The 18,614-nt window shown below is 35.2% G+C and overlaps 1 protein-coding gene across 3 annotated transcripts in view; it reads left to right on the top strand.

The window, feature by feature from the left end:
• The window catches only part of Tspan12 (tetraspanin 12), a 57,912-nt gene that overhangs the window by 18,105 nt on the left and 21,193 nt on the right, over nt 1-18,614 (top strand). For all 3 annotated transcript variants that reach the window (XM_069996632.1, XM_069996633.1, XM_069996634.1), the window contains exons 5-6: nt 12,517-12,591; nt 16,014-16,121. In XM_069996632.1, the coding sequence (XP_069852733.1) occupies nt 12,517-12,591; nt 16,014-16,121 (183 nt within the window). The remainder of the gene's footprint in view (nt 1-12,516; nt 12,592-16,013; nt 16,122-18,614) is intronic.

The following is an 18,614-nucleotide window of genomic DNA, read 5'->3' as shown; positions in this document are numbered from 1 at the left end:
TATTATTTCTGTTCACAAACTGCAAATTTTGGAAGCCAAAAAAATTTCCTCAAAGTGATTATAATTGTGAAGATGGTTTGGAAACGTGGTCTTTAAAATGGTATGAAATTTTATTAGGTGATACTTGCCAATTTAAGGCCCATTTTTGAAATTTTATTACATGATATTTGCCAATTTAAGACCCATTTTTAATTAAGTAGACATGCGAATTGTTTTAAGACTCAGAAAACCAGCTCTTGAAATATGTTAAAACTTCAGCTTTTGTGTAGGAGTTACACCACTGATTAGAAGACAGGGAGGTGACTACTAATAAGACAGTGAGAAACTTGCCTTTTATCGTTAAGTCTCTTCATTGTAGAATTTCTCTGTTTTTAAATGTACTGTGGCAGAACTTTAAGGGACAACAATGTTGTACTATGAGAGCATTGAGCAAAACAAAATAATAAGGAATTGTTGGAACAAAGATTTGACGGTGAACAGGGATAGGGTAATGGCTTTCAGTGGCCCTTGCTTAGAAAAGAGTACTTATTGAGGCCTGGTAAGGCTAGTGGAGGGAGCAATTGTGACCACATGGAGAAGCTGATGGTGGACTTGGAGAAGGGCACTGTCTGCCACAGGGTGGATGTGTATCAGGTATAGCTGTGCCATTGGCTGTGAGAGCTGAGGCCCAGTCATGGACAGTTTTGAATGCCATGTGTGGTTCTGTAGTTCAAGTTTTGAGAGCAGAGTGTGTTGAGATTTCACTTCTCTTCTGCTCACCTCTTTGGTAACAGTGTTTGTTTTTACTTGCTTCTAGGCCTTTTGCTCAATTGCCTGTACTTGATTGTACAATAAGGGGCAACGGGGCTTCAGGTGTGGAGAACCATCTTTAAGGATAGAAGAGAAAATGTGAGACATTTATTCTCACAATATACCTTTATTTATGAATGAAGGCATCCATTATAACTGAAACTATTAATCTGAGTGTCATGAATTCAGATTTAATAACAAAATTATAGCTAGCCAGCTATATTAGGCACCCAGAAATTAGTGCTAGGTTAACATACCCTTCAGGAGTCAAGCCAGCAACTGGGACCTTTGTTGGAGGAGTATAATAATAGTTCTTAGGTAAACTTGAACAATACTCCAGCCTCAGAGGAACAAAGAAGTTCTATGAATAGCAGGTCATAGTGGTACATGCCTGGGCACTGCGGAGGCTGAGGCTGGGACATCACCAGTTGGAGGCTAGTCTGGACTACAAAAAGACTCTATCCTGTACCAAGAAAAAGTTCCAGTAACGGTTTATTAGTGTTAGGGGAGGATGGTCAAAATTTTTAATATCTTGTTTGCGAGCAAGTCAGTGCAGGGAGGAAGCACTGAGAACAATGATAATCTTTGTTTAGTTATAAAGTCAGATCTTCAAGATTTTTACTATCAGTATTGATCTATTCAAATATTTGTTTTGATGAAAGTGCATTTCCTTCCTTCCTTCCTTCCTTCCTTCCTTCCTTCCTTCCTTCCTTCCTTCCTTCCTTCCTTCCTTCTTTCCTTCCTTCCTTCCTTCCTTCCTTCCTTCCTTCCTTCCTTCCTTCCTTCCTTCCTTCCTTCCTTCCTTCCTTCTTTCCTTCCTTCCGACTGTTTGTCTTTTCTGTAAAGCTGAGGACTGAACTCAGGGCCTTGCTCTTCCACTGCGTTCTCTTAAAATTGTTTTCTAATTCATGCTGCTCAGTGTACACTGTTCTGTTTGTTAGTCTGTTACAGTGTGTTTTGACAATTAGATGATATAATGACTTGGTCTTTATTCACATGTTATTTGTTTTTCTTTACACATTAAACAGAAAAGGGAATCAGGTTGGAACAATCCCAGAGGCTGTTCTTAAGCTACTCTTTTCTCTTAGCAATAAATTCTTTTTCAGAAAAATCCCTTTTTTTGGTCAAGAAGAAAGTACATCTAATTGAATCAACTTATATAAAAAATGAGCAAGGCTTTCAATTTGTAGTAGATAATTGTATAAGTCAATTTACAGAATTAATATAAACTTATTTCCTTAAATGTTCTTTAACAAATAAGGGTTTCATTAATGGAAAATATATAAAAATAAGTTAAAGTTAAAAATAAGTTAATAAAAGTAACATGATGGAAAGAATGTGATTAAGAAGATATATCCACAGAGTTCCGGATGGGTGTAGAAGTTATTTGCAAATGTTAAAGTATGAATTTCCTTTTTTTTGCCCAATCAAAAATCATATTTTAAAATTTCCACTTACCTACTTTGTGTCTTCTAGAAAGTGTCATAATAATGTCTGCCATAATGAACCCTTGGAAGAGTTTAGACTGGAGTTTAGATGGAGTGAGATATGTTGTCTGGGTCAGAAGTGAGTCTGCCATTATTTTGGCTGGGGCTTAGGTTGTTTTTCAGGCTGGCTTCCTTGTTGCTTTTTCATGTACAGGTTCTGATCATGGGGACCTCTGTCTCACACTCTGAGGAACAGCCTCATAATCTGTAGTGATAGCCTCTTCAGAAACCAGTAACAGCCTGTAAATCTTTAGAGACTGGGCTGAGCCTGCAGACTTAGCTGACTTAGCTGACAAGGCAACAGAAGCCCTGTACAGGGTGACCTCTCTTGCCTGTCCAGCTGTTTTATTGCCTTGCCCTTAATGCATTACCTCTCATGATAGAGGTCACTGACCTCAGGAACTTGAAGCACTCAGCCAGACCCTCGGGTCCTGGCATTATGTGTTTCTCTGTCTGGTGGTTAAAACGGTATGTGATACAAATGCTAACTTGAATTTCATTAACACCGTTGATAAAGAAATTAGCTCAGCATTGACTAGTAGGAAAAAAATGAAAAAGGAGTGAGTTAAGATATATCTTTAGAAATAGTCTTTTATGTTCATTCGAGTACTAAGTGTGAACAAAGGACCACATCAGACCCATACTTACCTGAGCTTAAATCTATTTCTTCAAAAACTATTCTGTAGATCTGTTTTTGAAACTAGGTTGGTCTTGTTCTACTTATGATTCTTAAAAGAAAGAACATTGAGTGCTACCTTTTCTTGAAAAACTTTGTAAAGACATTAGACCTGGTAAATGATAGACCTGCATATAGTACCAAGCGTGTAACACTATTTTGAGAATTGGTTAAACAGGGGCTAGTGTGTATATGTATTTTAATCAACAAATATTCTTGTTAGTATTTTAGACCCTGTGAAATCTTAACAGAAGGGTGGCTGTTCCATTATCTTGTACAAATATTTGGTACTGCAATTCCCTTATTTACTAACTATAAGTAATATAATATTTTTAAACCTCCAATCACTAAGAAAGGAAAAATAAACAACTGTCATAAAGATACTTAGCACTGAAAACTTGCAGAGTTTAGTATTTGACAAGTTGGAGACTGGAGTTTATTGTTTATCATTTAGTGAGCATAGACCTTTAATCAAACTTTTTTGTTTATTACAAGTGTTGGTTATATAATATGTAAAAGAAGTCAAAAGGGTCTGTGTTTTTGAAATAGTAAAATGTCTAGTATATTATATTTGGAATAGTTTTTATGTGGAAGGGAGGTATAGCACAGGTTGTGTTAATTCCCCCAAATAAGCAATTCTGACATTGGTGGTTTTAAATCATGTTGAATGTCATTTGTGAAAAAAGAAACAAACCCTTGAGTTTTTAGTTATAAATTAGAAGAGTAGCAGGACAAAATAACTTTTATGGTATGTATACTTCCCCCCCCCCTTTTTGAAACCTATCCTTACTGACAAGGTTCTCTAATACTTAATTATTGACTTGCTTACAAAATACACATAGGTATGTACTCAAGGAAAACATCATAATTTTGTCTTATTGTAAAAATGCTATTTCAGTTATCATTTATGTAGAAAAACAGATTGCGTAGAAGACATTTATATAGAAAAACAACGGCCTTGTCCATTGGCGGTGACTTGATATAGGGTTTCTTTGATCAGTTTAGATTATATATATCCCAGAGGCCTCTGCTAATGAAATGGAATGGAACAGTGTTTTCAAACGGTAGAATATATTTCCTTTAAGAGTGCCATTTGTCATTAAAATTTTCTTTTCCTGTGCCTTTCTATGACTAAGCAGGTTCTATACACTCATTAAATTGATTAGCTTTGTTAGGAAAGATTGCTTTTTTGTTTTCATCAGATTGACCTACATTAGAAATAAAACTTAGAAAGAAACAGGTTTGCACAAATAGGAAAATTACTTTAATAATGTTTACAAAAGCAACTATTACCTTCTTAAAACGTTTGCTGAGATCAGTTAACTTTGAATGGGTAAATGTATAGAAAGAGAGAAATGGTGTTTATTAGTGCTTTTATCTATATTCAGTTTAATGAACTGCTGAGGACTCATTCTTTATCTAGTTTTTACATCATATTATGAAAAATTTTAATTCAAGTAAGAGCAAAATTAATTTTGCTGTCAAAAAGAAACTAATTTGAAGAATATAATGAAAAGAAGATGGGATTTTTGTGTGATGAAATTTGTCAAGGATTTTGACAAAGTAACTAAAAGCATGATAACTCATTTCATCAGCCACAGTTGGTGGTAGGGGAACAAAAAGGATGTTTTGCCATCTTTAGAATTTTGATGTATTTTTAAAATTATTCTCTAAGTAGAAAAGGTCAAACATGGGTACAGAGGATCTTTTAGGATTTTCTTCCCCATTATAAAGCCTAGAAGGGCTTTGCATGCTCATGTGTAGACGTGTTACTTATGTGCATGTGTACTGAAAATTCAGTCTGAGGAAATTGGATCATGAAGTATTGCTTACCAGCACCCAAACTACTAACAATATTACAAGTGTAATCTGTGCTATATGGTATCCATTCTTTTGTGTTTTTCATATATCGATTCATCAGATTCTTCCAACTATATTATGAGGTTGGCACTATGTTATTTCTTTTTTATGGCTGGGGCCATGGAGATACAGAGAGGTTAAATGATCTTCCTAACTAAGTGGTGGAACTGGAATCTGAATCTAGCATCTCTAACTCTAGAGTGGGTGCTGCAAATACTTACTAACCTGTTGCCTCTCAATCAGGGATTAGTTGGGTCTAGTTCCCATTTTCTCTTTTGTAAAGAATAGAAAGAATTATAACTTCATAATTGGGGAGGAAGTAAACTATATAAATATATATATGAATCTCTAATATAATAAGTGAATCACTTCTGCATGTACATGTTTATGTACATCTGTACATATAGCTGCATAAACATATACATATACATGTTATATATTGAATATATATATACTCTTGACTTTTGCCTTTCATTTCTTTTATGCATGCATACACACATATACTTGATTATGCACGTACATGAAAATGTCATCTCAAGAAATAAATCTAGGCTTCAGTCACAGAGTGAATTGCCCTTGACACAGAATTCTATGCTTTTATAATGGGATTGAAATGAACCGAAATGGCTGCAGTGAGCTAGAAAATAATCTAACTCATTCACATTTAGGTAGAATGTATGTCTGATTTTAAGAAACAATGTGTCAGGAGAGACCCCAAATTTTCACTTAGGATTAAATCAATAAATCAAATTTAAATAGACATTGTTGTGTGTTTTGTTACAGCACTAGTTCCTACTTTGAATTAATGAAAGTATATTTAGCAAAAAGAATATAGTACCTTATCATTTACAAAGTTTTCAGTTGCATCTCATCAACTTTAACTTCAGTAACCCTGAGGTCTATTTGATTTTCAGCCCTTAGAATTATATTTTCTGTGTAAAAGATATTTAAAAACCTTTACTTAGTCTTTTCCCTTTGGTGTCAAGGCTGAAGGGGTGCAATGGTTTGCTTTCATTCTTGTTTGTACTCTTATGAGAGTGCTTCCTGCACATAATTGAAGAGTTAATTTAGTGCTAAATGCCTTCTTATGAAATATAACAGTCCTTCACCCTGTCATTTACAATTCCCAAAGGCAAAACTGCTATCAGTTTTGTCTGAGTGGATTCCTTTGGAATTTATTTCCATGTCTTGAAATCACATATTTATGTATCTCTTCTCATTCTCCCAGTTTTAGTTGAATCACCCTCTACTGACTTCTGTGAAATATGAAGGCATGGCTCCTTTTCCTCTCTCCCTCTGACCATATTTCTTATCCCACCTCAACATAATTTTGTTTAGATCAGTATTGATACAATAATGACTATTAAAAAAATCTTTTCATAGTGTGGCCAGATAAAATTCTGGGCTTACATTTTCTTTCTGGAAGAATAGGTTGTTTTTCTTGGAATCAATGACTCTGTTTAGTTTCTTTTCAAATAATTTACATGATTCTTGTTTTAGAGGTGACATATAGCTGTATTACCCGTGGGCCCCCCCCCCCATTTCTCTCTCATTTCTTTCCTCCCATCCCCACCCATGAATTGCATAATTCATTTTCATCAATATCCAGTGTATGCTCCACTGCTGTACTTTTCCAGCCTTTTCCTCTAATTCTGTGCCCTCCCTTCCCACAGATATGCACATGAGTTCACCATATATAAATTCACCATAAAGAATACAGATTCATCAGAAAAAGAAAAAAAAGAAACAAATTAAGAAAAAGTCCTTTGTTTCTCTTGGTACAAGCCCTGGTACAATTTTTTTAAAATACATTTGTAATCTTATTGATTTTGTTTTTCAGCTCTCTCATGTCCTAGACTTGTTACAATTTGAAGTTGTTTAAACTGTAGCCATCGTAAGATGTTCTTTTACTATTCTGGCATTTCCTCTGTCTCCCTTTATTCTTGATACTTTTCCCTGGATTTCATGTTATTGTCTTTCTGTTTATTATCTCATTTTCCAGTAGTTTCCTGAAAAAATGCACATAGGAGATATTTTAAAGTTTATATGTCTGAAAATGCTTTATAAACCCTCATCTATTAATTTTGACACCTGCAGTTTTACATCAGATGTGAGATATCACTCTTTTGGGGGATGTATTTACACACAAGTCACCAAGGGCTTAAAGGGGAAAGTGGGGTGCCAGGGATGTCTCTTTCTTTTCAGATACTTGCAATGGATAAAAGCTAGTCACCATAACCATGCTTAGGATTTGGTGGCCAATCCTAGTTATTTTAAAATAACACATTGATTTCAATCCTTTAGTTTTTAAAGGAAGTTTGCTCCCTCACCCTTTATACACCCATTCTGCTTTAGTTTTCTAATACAGACATTTTGATAAATACCAGCTATAGTCTCACTGGAAAGAGGTTTTACCAAATAGCTCTTGGGATTAGATGCTCTTTTGTGTGGGCGACATTGAGGGTTTCAGGAGGAAGAAGACTTTTGGACTTCTTGTTCTCCAATTGTATAATTACATCTGTTCAAAACTATAACTTAAACAGTGTGTGCAAAGAAGTAAGTGAGGTACTTGAAAGGTAATCATCTTGCTGAAATCTATGTTGTAACATGTTCTATAATATGATTATTAATGGCTACCAGGTATGGAGTGGCTAAAATACCGTGACTTTGCATCTTATTCAATCCTAAACCCAACAGTACAAAGTAGTTTTGGTATTCTCATTTTATAAAATAAGAAAATTAAGGCTTTTGGTTTCCCCAAGATCATCTGGCTAGTAGGTAAAGTAGCCAGAATATGAAGACAGATTTATTTTATGTCAAGGTCCATTTCTTCTATTTATATAGCTTTGGAATAAAAAGTCACCAAAGTAACTTGATGTACATTGTTTTATCTAATTGTTTTTATTCCCTAGCCCAATAGGGAATAACTTTGAAAGAATTTATTCTAAGCTTGAAAGATCTAATAAAGAATCTATAATTCATTGCATTATTATAAGGCTGTGTACTATTTTCAAATTTTCTTATGATATATTTGTATATATAAATATATTATATGTTTATATGTAAATATATTTATATATATTTATCAATACCTGCTTTGAGGTTAATCTGCTATGAAGAACACAAATTGTAGTTTAGTTATAATAGAGGACTTTAGCTATTTTAAGGAACCTTGTACAGAACAATTTTGTACAGCAAATAAAATGGTAATGCAAATAATTACATTCTAATTTCCTTGTATAAACAGACATTTTCTCATTCCTCGTTTGTTTAAAATGCTTAGTGGTGAGGTCCTGGGAAGCTGGAAAGCGTGTACATATTACTCCTTTTCTTTTAACTGTGTAAATTCTCTCAAATGCTTCAAGGCACATTGGATTATGAGATGACAGCCTACAAAAGTAGACACATAAAACAGAGAGGCACAATTTGAAATAGAAATGCATAAGCAGAAATCAAAAGGAGTCAAATGTTAACAAGTAACTCAAGGTTCAAATTAGGCAGTGAAACCCAAGGAAATGTTGAAATTGGCCTTTTCAGTTTGGTAAACTGATCATTATTTCCACTGACATTTATTGAATATCTGCTGTGTGACAGGCCTTGAAAATAAAATGATGTTTAAGAGCAAGACCTTGCCAGCCAGGGCCCAGCTGAGCAAGGATGGTGACTCGTGGGGAAAGCAGCCATGTGGTTTAAAGTCAAGGGTACTGAGGGCCAAAATTTGGCAGATGAGGAAATCCTTGTTCTCTGAGGGAGAGAGAAGAGTAAAATGGTCCCGAACAATGCCCTGGAAGAAAAGGTGCCACATTGCAGGGAATGAAGGCTTTGTAGAAGAAGAGAAGAAAATCAATACTAGATTGTGTTTCTCAACTAGTACAAGAGAACATACATTTCATTTTCTGAAGCACTTTCACAAGTAACAAATCAACTCTGACAACTGAAGAGAGCTTTTTTAATCTCCATTATACAGATGGGCAAATGGGTGCCAGGGCAGTTAAATGATTTGTGAAAAATCATGCAGTTCATTTTAGAGCTGGTTTTAAGCTTAACTTTGAATTCAAAGTTCTTTTCCCAACTGTAGAGGGCCAGGCCACCTCATTAAACCCCATGCATTGAGAAAGTAAAACATGCTGACTGGTACCGCTCTCTAGAGGATATGCAATCATGTTCCCAAACTGCCGATAGCTGTGTATTGAAATATGGTACCACTACCCACTTCACACAATAGCAAAGTTCTGTAGAGTTGTTGTATTCTTTCCTACTTTCATTCTATTCACTCATTAAGATGCTTCAAATATTATCCTTAATCAATGACTGATGATTCTATATGCAATGAACAGTATTAGAGATGACCTAATTAATGACTCTCCTTTAAAAGGAAGATTTAGAAGTGAGTGTAGTTGATCTGGTTTTTGGTATTAAGGCTGGATTTGATATTTAAAGTGTTCCTGGAGATGGAAGATTGGATATTTCAGGCTAAGTCAATAACAAAACGGCAAATTTCAGGCTAAGTCAATAAAAAAATTAGTTATCATTGATTCAGCTGTATATTTGCACTGCTGATCAAATGAAGTCTAACATCATTAGTAAAATAATTTTATTTTAATTAAGTTACACACTTAGTTTACTTCAAGAACATTTTAGCATGTAAACGAAACTTGTAGTTTCAAACTCAAGCTTAAGCAAATCAGTGCACTTAAGTGTTGGTGAGATGACAGTATTGTTATTTTGTATGGGAGAACTTGCATCAAATGAAACCATTAGAAACATTAGGGATATAATTATTTGGGCATTTTCCCAGAGTTAAAAGAGATTCCCCAAATCATAGGGAATTCATCCCTTCCCTCCCATTATTGGTGATCTCTGTTTTGAGTTTAGAATGAAAGATTGTTTTGGATGTATATGTTTTACTTTTACACATATATTCCTGTGTATAATTAAGATATTATATTGAGCAGTTAAAGGTGACAATATACCTATTCTTATTATATGTCTGTTGTTTGGATCTACAGGGCTGGCAATTACTTAAGTATGACACTTATTCCTTGAATCTGGGGATTCCTTGAATCCCCTCAGGTCTATGCTGGGGATATGCAGAGTATTCAGAACACACCAGTGATTCCAATGGGCAGGAAATAAGAATGATGACTAAAGTGGAATTTCAAAGGATATAAAATCAGTCCAGAAACCCTCATAGTTATCCCCAAGGCAAAGTCAGGGTATTTCCTATCCTCATTTAGCATGCATAATTACCATCCATGACCATGTTTTACCCTTAGAGAGATCTTATTTTTTTTTCCTTGTTAGGAAGACATCAGTTTTGAAAAGAATTTAGGTTAAGGATCTGAGAGAGCAAAGATGTCTCACAGTGTAATTTTTTCCTAAAAGTTTAACTATATCCCTAGGGTCTTTTCTTATCAAAGGTAAGAAAATTGAGCATTTGAATAAAATGCTGGAAGTGCCTGGAAATTAATAGGAGTATTGTATCTGACCATCAGTTCTAAAAATGTTGAAATAAAGTTAACCTGTAAAATAGGATCCTCTTAACAAAATGCTACTTTATCTTTTGAACCAGTTATTATTTTCAAGCTAAGTCTCAGAAATCACACAGTTATGAATTCTTTATTTCTCAGATGAAAATGGTAGGAAGAGAAGAAATTAAAACTATTAGTACTGATGGACTTATATTTGTAAATAAAGACTGTGTCATAGAAATAATACAGTGGTAGTTAAATTTTTTGTTACCTTTCATTACTCTCCTTTTTAACCTGGCAATGATGAGTAAACAAACTCAGAATATAAGCTCTGATGGCTCATAGTCTTTTATCCATCTGTATATTCCCCTTTCCCGCTACCATCCAAGCTCAGTAGCTTTTATGTAAACCACTCATCATACTTTTGCGTTTTCTCTTGTTTTCCACAAAAGAGGCAGAATTATTTGTATAATATGTGTCACATCTTGTCACCTGCTAATGGCTTTCCCTGACACTAAGAACAACATGCAATGTCCTTTACCTGGCCTACAGTGATGTGATTCATTGTGTCCCTTCATATCTATTTGCACTCATTCTACTCATCCCAGCCCCTTCAACACACCAGTCAGAACTGAGTGTGAAGTACTTTGTTCACCTTGTAAGATGGCCTTGGGTTCCATGCTTTCTTTTCCTGGATTACTTGTTCTCTCACTGACTCAGTCTAATCATTGCCTTTCTGGAGGCCCTTCTGGATCACTGTCCAAGGGAACTCCTACTACTACAGTGGTCCAGCTTTCAAAATCGACTATGCACGTTCTTCAGATAGATTCTCACTTCTTTTGCATTATTTTCCTCATTTGTAAAATGGGATAGTCCTATCTATTTTTAAAGTCCTATCATTTTGCTCTCAAAGATTGTTATTTTAGTTTCCACATGTAGTGATAATTTCCAGGTTCATTTTCGGTACCTGTCTCCAAATCAACATTCCCTATAGTTTCAGATACGTTTCTGTGACGCTCAAAAAAAGTGAACACTTTTATCTCCCCATGGAACTAGTTATCCCTCCCCATTTCTCTACTCTATGGAGATACTTCTTTCCCCATTAGTGTCTAAATCCAATCAGTTTTCTTTTGTTATATCACTGGACACTATTCTTTTCCATGTACTTACAAACTCACCCTCTAAATCCAGTACTTCACCTTATTCCTCCTTTTTGCTGTCTTTTATAGGGTTTTCGACCCATTAGCCTCAAGCCTTTCCTTCCCAAACCAGTTAGAGTCCTACGATTATTTATCTGTGCATCATTACTTTCCATCTTCAGAAACTTTAATGAGATACAATCTTATTGTCCCTGTGATAGATTTAAAATCTATTGACATGTTATTTATAGTTTATCATAATTTCCCTTCATCTGTTTTTCAAAGGTGGTTTATCATTTGCCCTTTGCTAGATGGATCTGTTTTCTGTCCCTAAGGACTTTACTGTACTTTTTAACGGCTTCTCCATATTTGTTCATGGTTTTTATTTTCTCAAAATTCCATTTACTCTTGGTTCTAATTTCCCCTGTTATGAGGTTGTATGATTTTTCGTCTGTTTACTAGAATCCTGATTGTCATCTTTACTTCAGTTTTTGATGTTATATTCAACTTCGTTTTGTTTAATTGTTCCATGAATGCCTTTGGGAATTTCTGATATGCTCAAATAGATTCCAAGTGCCTTTCTCTCAATAGAAAATTAATGATGTAGTTGAAACTGTCATCAGTAGTTGAGATTTTGTTCTCTATTGTTCTCTGTTAAGAAAACAAAGGACCTCCTCTTCCCTTTCCTACAAGAATGAGTTAAAATATGATCATAGGTAGAGTGCTGAACGTGTTGATCTTATTTTATTTAATTTGAAAGAATCTATGCACAATTTCTCAGAAAACTTGATGTAGTAAAATGTAAGTGTAAATTCTTATTTAAAATGTAAATTCTTATTTAGCCTAATGAAAGCACTGTTATTTATAAAATATTTGTCCCAGGACATAAAATGATTACCTAAGCTGACTGCATGTAGGTCAGATCTGTAGGTGTGTCTAACTTTCTTAAAATTTTTCTATTCTGCCTCTTGAAAACTGGCCTATTTTCTTGTCCATGAGTTAAATACAGCACTAAAAAAGATTTAATTGTCTTTGATGACCACACTTAATTTTGATTGTATAATAATGGCACATTTTTTCTTATTTTTCTATAGTACTTTGGAAGCTTACTTGTCATTTTCTGTGTAGAGCTGGCTTGTGGTGTTTGGACATATGAACAGGAGCTTATGGTGAGTTCAAAGTGGGATATGACCACAACCCCAAAACAATATTCAGTGTAATCTTTTAAATCCAGTACTTTAAGGATATGATTATTAATTTTAACATCCTTGTTACATAACCACCTTGAGTAGCCTGCTACTTTGGAAAAAGTAATGTTTTCTTTTCTGCCCCTAATGCACTTTTCCTAATCATAATGGATAGTGTTTAATTTGGTATATTCTCATAGGTGTCTGTCTTTAATGTTTTAAATTAATCTTTTGAACTCTTCATTACGTGACAGAAAGAGTTGCATGTGCAACGTGATTTGTTTGAGAGTGCTTGAACACTTCCTTAGAGTCTGACAAGATAACCACTGGAGGTGCTTGTGACTAGGAGGCCAGCATTGTGTGTATGTCACACCAGGAACCACATTCCGCTTCTACAAATGTGTTTGAAAGAGTTACTATGTATTTGCTGCACTCCAGATTGCCCTCACAGTTTGAGACTTGGCTGCTTGCGAACAACTCTGCAGCAACTTTTCTCTTTCCTTTCAGTTCTTGACTCAAGTGTAGCAACTTTGATCGCTGTGGTAGAATGGAAGAGAACAGTTTCAGTCTTAAGATCTTACCTCACACTTAGCTGATTCACATTAGGTGTTATTTACATGGTTTGCTCACATCAGTGAGCACTTATTCTCAAACATGGAGTCCCATGTCTGGGACTGATGGCTATAGGTAGGGAAGAGTTTTCCACCAGAAATGTGGTAAAGCAATTCTGTTTCAATAAAATGATGCATTTTAACATATAATGCTTGGGCCATCTGCAGTAGAACTCACGCAAGGTAATTTTTTAAGTATGCTTTAAAAAAAGTTTCAGTGTGACATTTCCATACAAGCATATAATGCACATTTATCAAATTCACTCCTTCGATTCCTCTTTCACATTATATGCATATATGAAAATAGAATAATGAAACCCATTACATTGTATTCTTAACAATGTGCGTTCCTGGATTCCTGCCCAGATTTGCTGAATCAGAATGGAAGAGTGGGAGAGGGCGAAGACTGGGTGTCTGTGTTTATGATACCTGGCCCAGTGAGATTTTTATTGTCGTTTTCTGCTTTGTTTGTTTTTCTTGTGGCACTGGGGTTGAGTGTTCTCACTTTCTGGTCAAACATTCTATTCCTTGAGCGATGCCCCAGCCCTTTTAGTCATTTCTAGGTGTTTTTTTTCTTTTCTTTTTTGGATAGGGTTTCCCATATTTTCCCAGAGTAGACCTCAAACTGCAGTCATCCTACCTATGCTGACACTTAGTGGGGATGACCAATGTGAACCTCCGTGCCAAGTTTGTTAATTGAGATGGGGGCATTGCTAATTTTTTCCCTGGGTTGTCTTCAAACACTTATCTCTAGATCTCTGTCTCTTGAGCTGGGATTATAAGCATGAATCACTGAACCTGGTCCTCCCCAGTGAGTTTTAAACATTTGAAAGTTCAGGACCTCTTAAGTAGAGAAAGAAGGTGATTATTTTGTTTGCTTCAGAGCCAAGAGAGACATTAGCCTTTGTGTAATAAAATTGACATCATTTCTGACACTAACACAATCATTAAAGAGACTGTTAGGAGACTGAGTTATGAAACTGTTTTTGACTATTAGGTGGCTACTATAGATGAACAGAAACACTGCATTTTCCATCGCTTGGATGCTTTGGCTTTGCCTGTGCCATTCAGAGCAGCTCTGTGAAGACATTCATGCTCCCAATGAATGGTGACTGAGCAAAATGAGAGAATTTGAGAAAAGTTGAAGTCATGGCAATTTCTAATTAGCTACGTATGCATTTCTACCCAAGTATTCTCTTGCTGTCCCTGAGATTAACGTTTGCACACCACCTCTAGAAATTTTGTATAGATAGGGAAGTGAAAAAATTACCGGGGACTTGATTTTTGTGTTTTAGTGATGAAGAGATCATCTCTGCTCAGTTTCTCTGATTTCAAAGAGTAAAATTACACCCATGACATGTAAGCAACAAAAGAGTAAATCTATTTTTGATTTTGTTACATCAGCTTTTTAATTCTGTTTAGTAATTAAAAGATTTCCTCCCCCCCCAAAATGAGTTTATTACATAGAGATTTTAAAAATGGGTTGGGTATATCCTGTGGCAAGACGCAAATCTCCCCAATGGTGGCTGAACTAAAACCAATAAATTAACAGCATTTGAAAGGAAATGTAGTGATTTGAATATAATTCTAAGAAACCGTGAACTAGAAGGAAGTTATACTTGTTTAGGCACAGTCACCAATGGCTTCTGAATCCTAGGGTACTCAGAAGGCACACTGTCATTTCATTTGAGCCAAGATTACTGTTTTTTTTTTGTGCAAATCTTTCCCATTACATCACCAGGATAAGGCAAGGGCTGTTTAAAAGTAAGACGTGGAAAGCAGTCTTTTTTTTTTTTTTTTAAGTTGCTCACATTTTTATTGCTTCTGCACTAATAACAGTGAGAATGAAAAGTGCCATTAAAGTTTATTATCTGCCAAACTTTGCACAAGCCAGTTTTCACATAGAATGGGCTTTGTGCTTTTTGGCTATTCCATACAAGGATCCAATCACTGTATTGCTTTATGGGCCAGAGCCCAGTAGTTGGGTCAGAATCTCAATGGTCTCTTGTGTTTTCTTGCCACATTTGGTTTCAGATTGATTGCGGTCAGAGTAAAGAAACAACCTATATTTATCTTGGAAAGTCAGATTTTAAAAGTTGTTCTAGTAACTAAATCAAGAGGCTTGACATCAGTCTGTTTTCTCGTGACTTTGGTTGTAATTTTCACTTCTTGCCTGTTATGTCTTCTCTAGATAAAAACCTATAGATAATATGAATTGTTTCAAATGATACATTTCTTGAAATTTTACTCAGTTAAATTTATTTTATGTCTCAAAGGAGATGAGACAATAATAATTTAGAATGAGTTACTTGAGCTTACCTTAGTTCGCTGAACTGTGCCATACGAGCACAGAGTATCCCCAATTAACTCATGATTTGGGGGACAAAATTCTTTACCCAAGTGTTTGGGTATTTTATGTTGTGTTATTTATTTCTAAGTATAGTAGTACTATTAGTAATAGTAGTAGTCGTCTTCATCATCATCATCACCATCATAGACTGTCAAAGAAAAAGCTTAGGAACTTCAGTGTGTATTGTATTTTAAACTACTACTAATTTATTCTTTTTAGTAATAAGATTTCAAAATTATCCCAATCTTTTTCTTATCTCTCCCTTTCTCTTTTCTGGGTTTTGATCTCTGTCATTGTTTGAATGACAAGCATTAATAAATTTACAACAGTTTTTGCCAATCAGTATATCACCAGTATTTGTGATCCGTAGTGCATTTTAAATATGGAGTGTATCTGTGTCTGAGTGCATGTTTGTGTGTTGATATTCTGCTTTTTACCTCTAGGTTCCAGTACAGTGGTCAGATATGGTTACTCTGAAAGCCAGAATGACAAATTATGGGTTACCTAGATATCGATGGCTTACTCATGCTTGGAATTTTTTTCAGAGAGAGGTAAGTGCTCTCCGTGTGTCTCTGGATGTTTTCACAGTTTTGCTTTGAGTAACTCTGTGTTGCAAATGATAGCCTTGGATTCTATTAGCACTGTCACAAAATTCTTAGTTGAGGAATTCCTAAGTCACTGCAGGGCTTGGCTTTCTCCTCACTTCTACCTTCCACTTCCCCTTCATTTTACCTGGCTATTCACATTACTTAAAAGTCATTTTACTAAACTAATATGAAGTTTATTTTGCATGAGCATTCTTTGATAAACATCCATTTTTAAATGTGAGTAGAAGTTTTTCTTATAATTCTTAAGGATATTTATAAATGTTAACTTTTTTATAGACTTTTCTCATTTGGGAATTTGGAGTCTATACACTAAGGCCATGATGACTGACTGACTTACTTACATTCTTTCTTTCCTTCCTTCCTTCCTTCCTTCCTTCCTTCCTTCCTTCCTTCCTTTCTTTGTTTCTTTCTTTCTTTGTTTCTTTCTTTGTTTCTTTGTTTCTTTGTTTCTTTGTTTCTTTGTTTCTTTGTTTCTTTCTTTCTTTCTTTCTTTCTTTCTTTCTCTCTCTCTCTCTCTCTCTCTTTTTCTTCCTTCCTTCTTTCCTTTCCTTCCTCCTCCTCCTTTTTTTCTTTTCCTTCTTTCTTCCTTCCTCTTCTTTCTCTTCTTGAAACTGCTAGTAAGGTTTGAACTCATGGTCTTATTTCCCTTATTTCCCAATAATGCTCTTATTTCCCCTCCACTCAGAGGTGACTCTTTACTACTTAAACCTCACCTACACTTACAGGTTTTTGCTGGTTAATTGAAGATCAGAACTTCTGATTTGTCTGCCTGGGCTGGCCTCAACCCATGATCCTCAGAACTCAGCCTCCTGAGTATCTAGGATTAACAGTATAAACCATCAGTGCCATGCATGGCCTTTCTAGTCAGTAAGACCTGAGTTTAAATCCAAACTCAAACACTTACTGTTCAGTGAGTCTCTGTAATTTACTTAACCCCCTTAAATCTCATTTTCCTCATCTATAAAATTTGGACACTAAGAATACTTACCTTCTTAGAGTGTTCATTAGATTGAATAAATTCATAAAGTTGATCTCATTTAGCTTGTGGCTATTCACAACAAACATGTGACTTTTCATCCCTAACTATTCTATTGTACTGCATTCAGTGGTAGCAAATGGAGACCATTTTTTAATTGTTTAAAATCTGGTGATTTGAAGTTAACCATCAATTTTGTTTCAAACCAAGCCCTTCTCACAAGTAATTTCCTTGTGTCTTGAGTCATATCCTCAGATGATCAAGTATCTCTGTTTCCTTTGATTTGTCTTGGCACTGGGCCATGAAGCCTTTCAGAGTGAGAACCTTCGCTAATAGCCAGCTCCCTGCTCAGCTACTTTTCCTGGATGGATCTGGGCAGAAGTTCACATCCAGGACAATCTCCAAATCTCTCTCTTTATAATTGTTGATATGGTGACATGATCATTGTAACACAGATTTCCTGTTTACTTCAATGCTTCCTGACAGTTTGTTGTCTGTGCAATTGTACTAAAAACAATCCAAAGGGAATCCAATGAGACATTAGAGAATTTATAGTAAGATGTGTTCAGCTACTGTCCAGAGCTTTTTATTTTCTGAAATTTATGAAGTAGATCATGATTAATGAGTTAAAAATCAATGTGTGGTTCATATTTTTTTTCCTGATGAGGCCTTCATTGGATGAACAATGTACAAATACTGCAAATGATCACATGCTACTTTTAGACTTGTCATATGGCAAGTTCTCCTAAGACAATTTTACATAAAATGATTGGTAAAGACTTTTGAACATCCTAGAAGAGTTTTCCAAAGTGTCTTATGTTAGACCACTAGTACAAAGTTTCCTCTTCATGTTTAAATCTCCTCTTTTTATAAGGCTATCACTCATATGTGAGCCTCATCCTAATGACCTTATTTACTTAATTACTCCTATATATACATAAAAAACTGTCTCCAAATACAATTATATTCTGAGATACCGGGGATCATAATTTCAACATATGGATTTGATTATGGAGGGTGGGGGAGGAAGAAGATACAACTTAGCCTATATATAACATCCTCTTCCAAAGAAAGTCATAGAGCAGAAAGTCAGCTTGTCAAGTTTTGACTTTGCTTAGTCCCTCATCCATTGCTTTTTCTGTGCATGTACCTTGACTCAGTAGACTCTTGCATAATACCTACTGACATTTGTTTAATACCTGTTTTGGTTGGAATAGAGGCTTTAGGATCAATATGTTAGCCACAGACTGGCCTGTGGCCTTGGAAAATTGATTGACCCAGCGAGGGATTTTTTTTTTCTTCTTCTTCTTTCATACAGCAAATGATGATTATGTGGCATTTTCGAGCTTGACACTGTGTTAACAAGAATAGAGCTATCTTACAATGCAATATTAACAGAGACAAAAACATAGGAAGGGTTTATAGAAGATAGTTATGCATTGGTATAAATATTGAGTTTA

The sequence above is a fragment of the Dipodomys merriami genome, unplaced genomic scaffold (genome assembly GCF_024711535.1).
Source record: "Dipodomys merriami isolate MVZ:Mamm:240054 unplaced genomic scaffold, mDipMer1.0.p SCAF_5, whole genome shotgun sequence".
Classification (NCBI taxonomy): domain Eukaryota; kingdom Metazoa; phylum Chordata; class Mammalia; order Rodentia; family Heteromyidae; genus Dipodomys; species Dipodomys merriami.
This window is presented reverse-complemented; position numbering and strand designations above follow the sequence as displayed.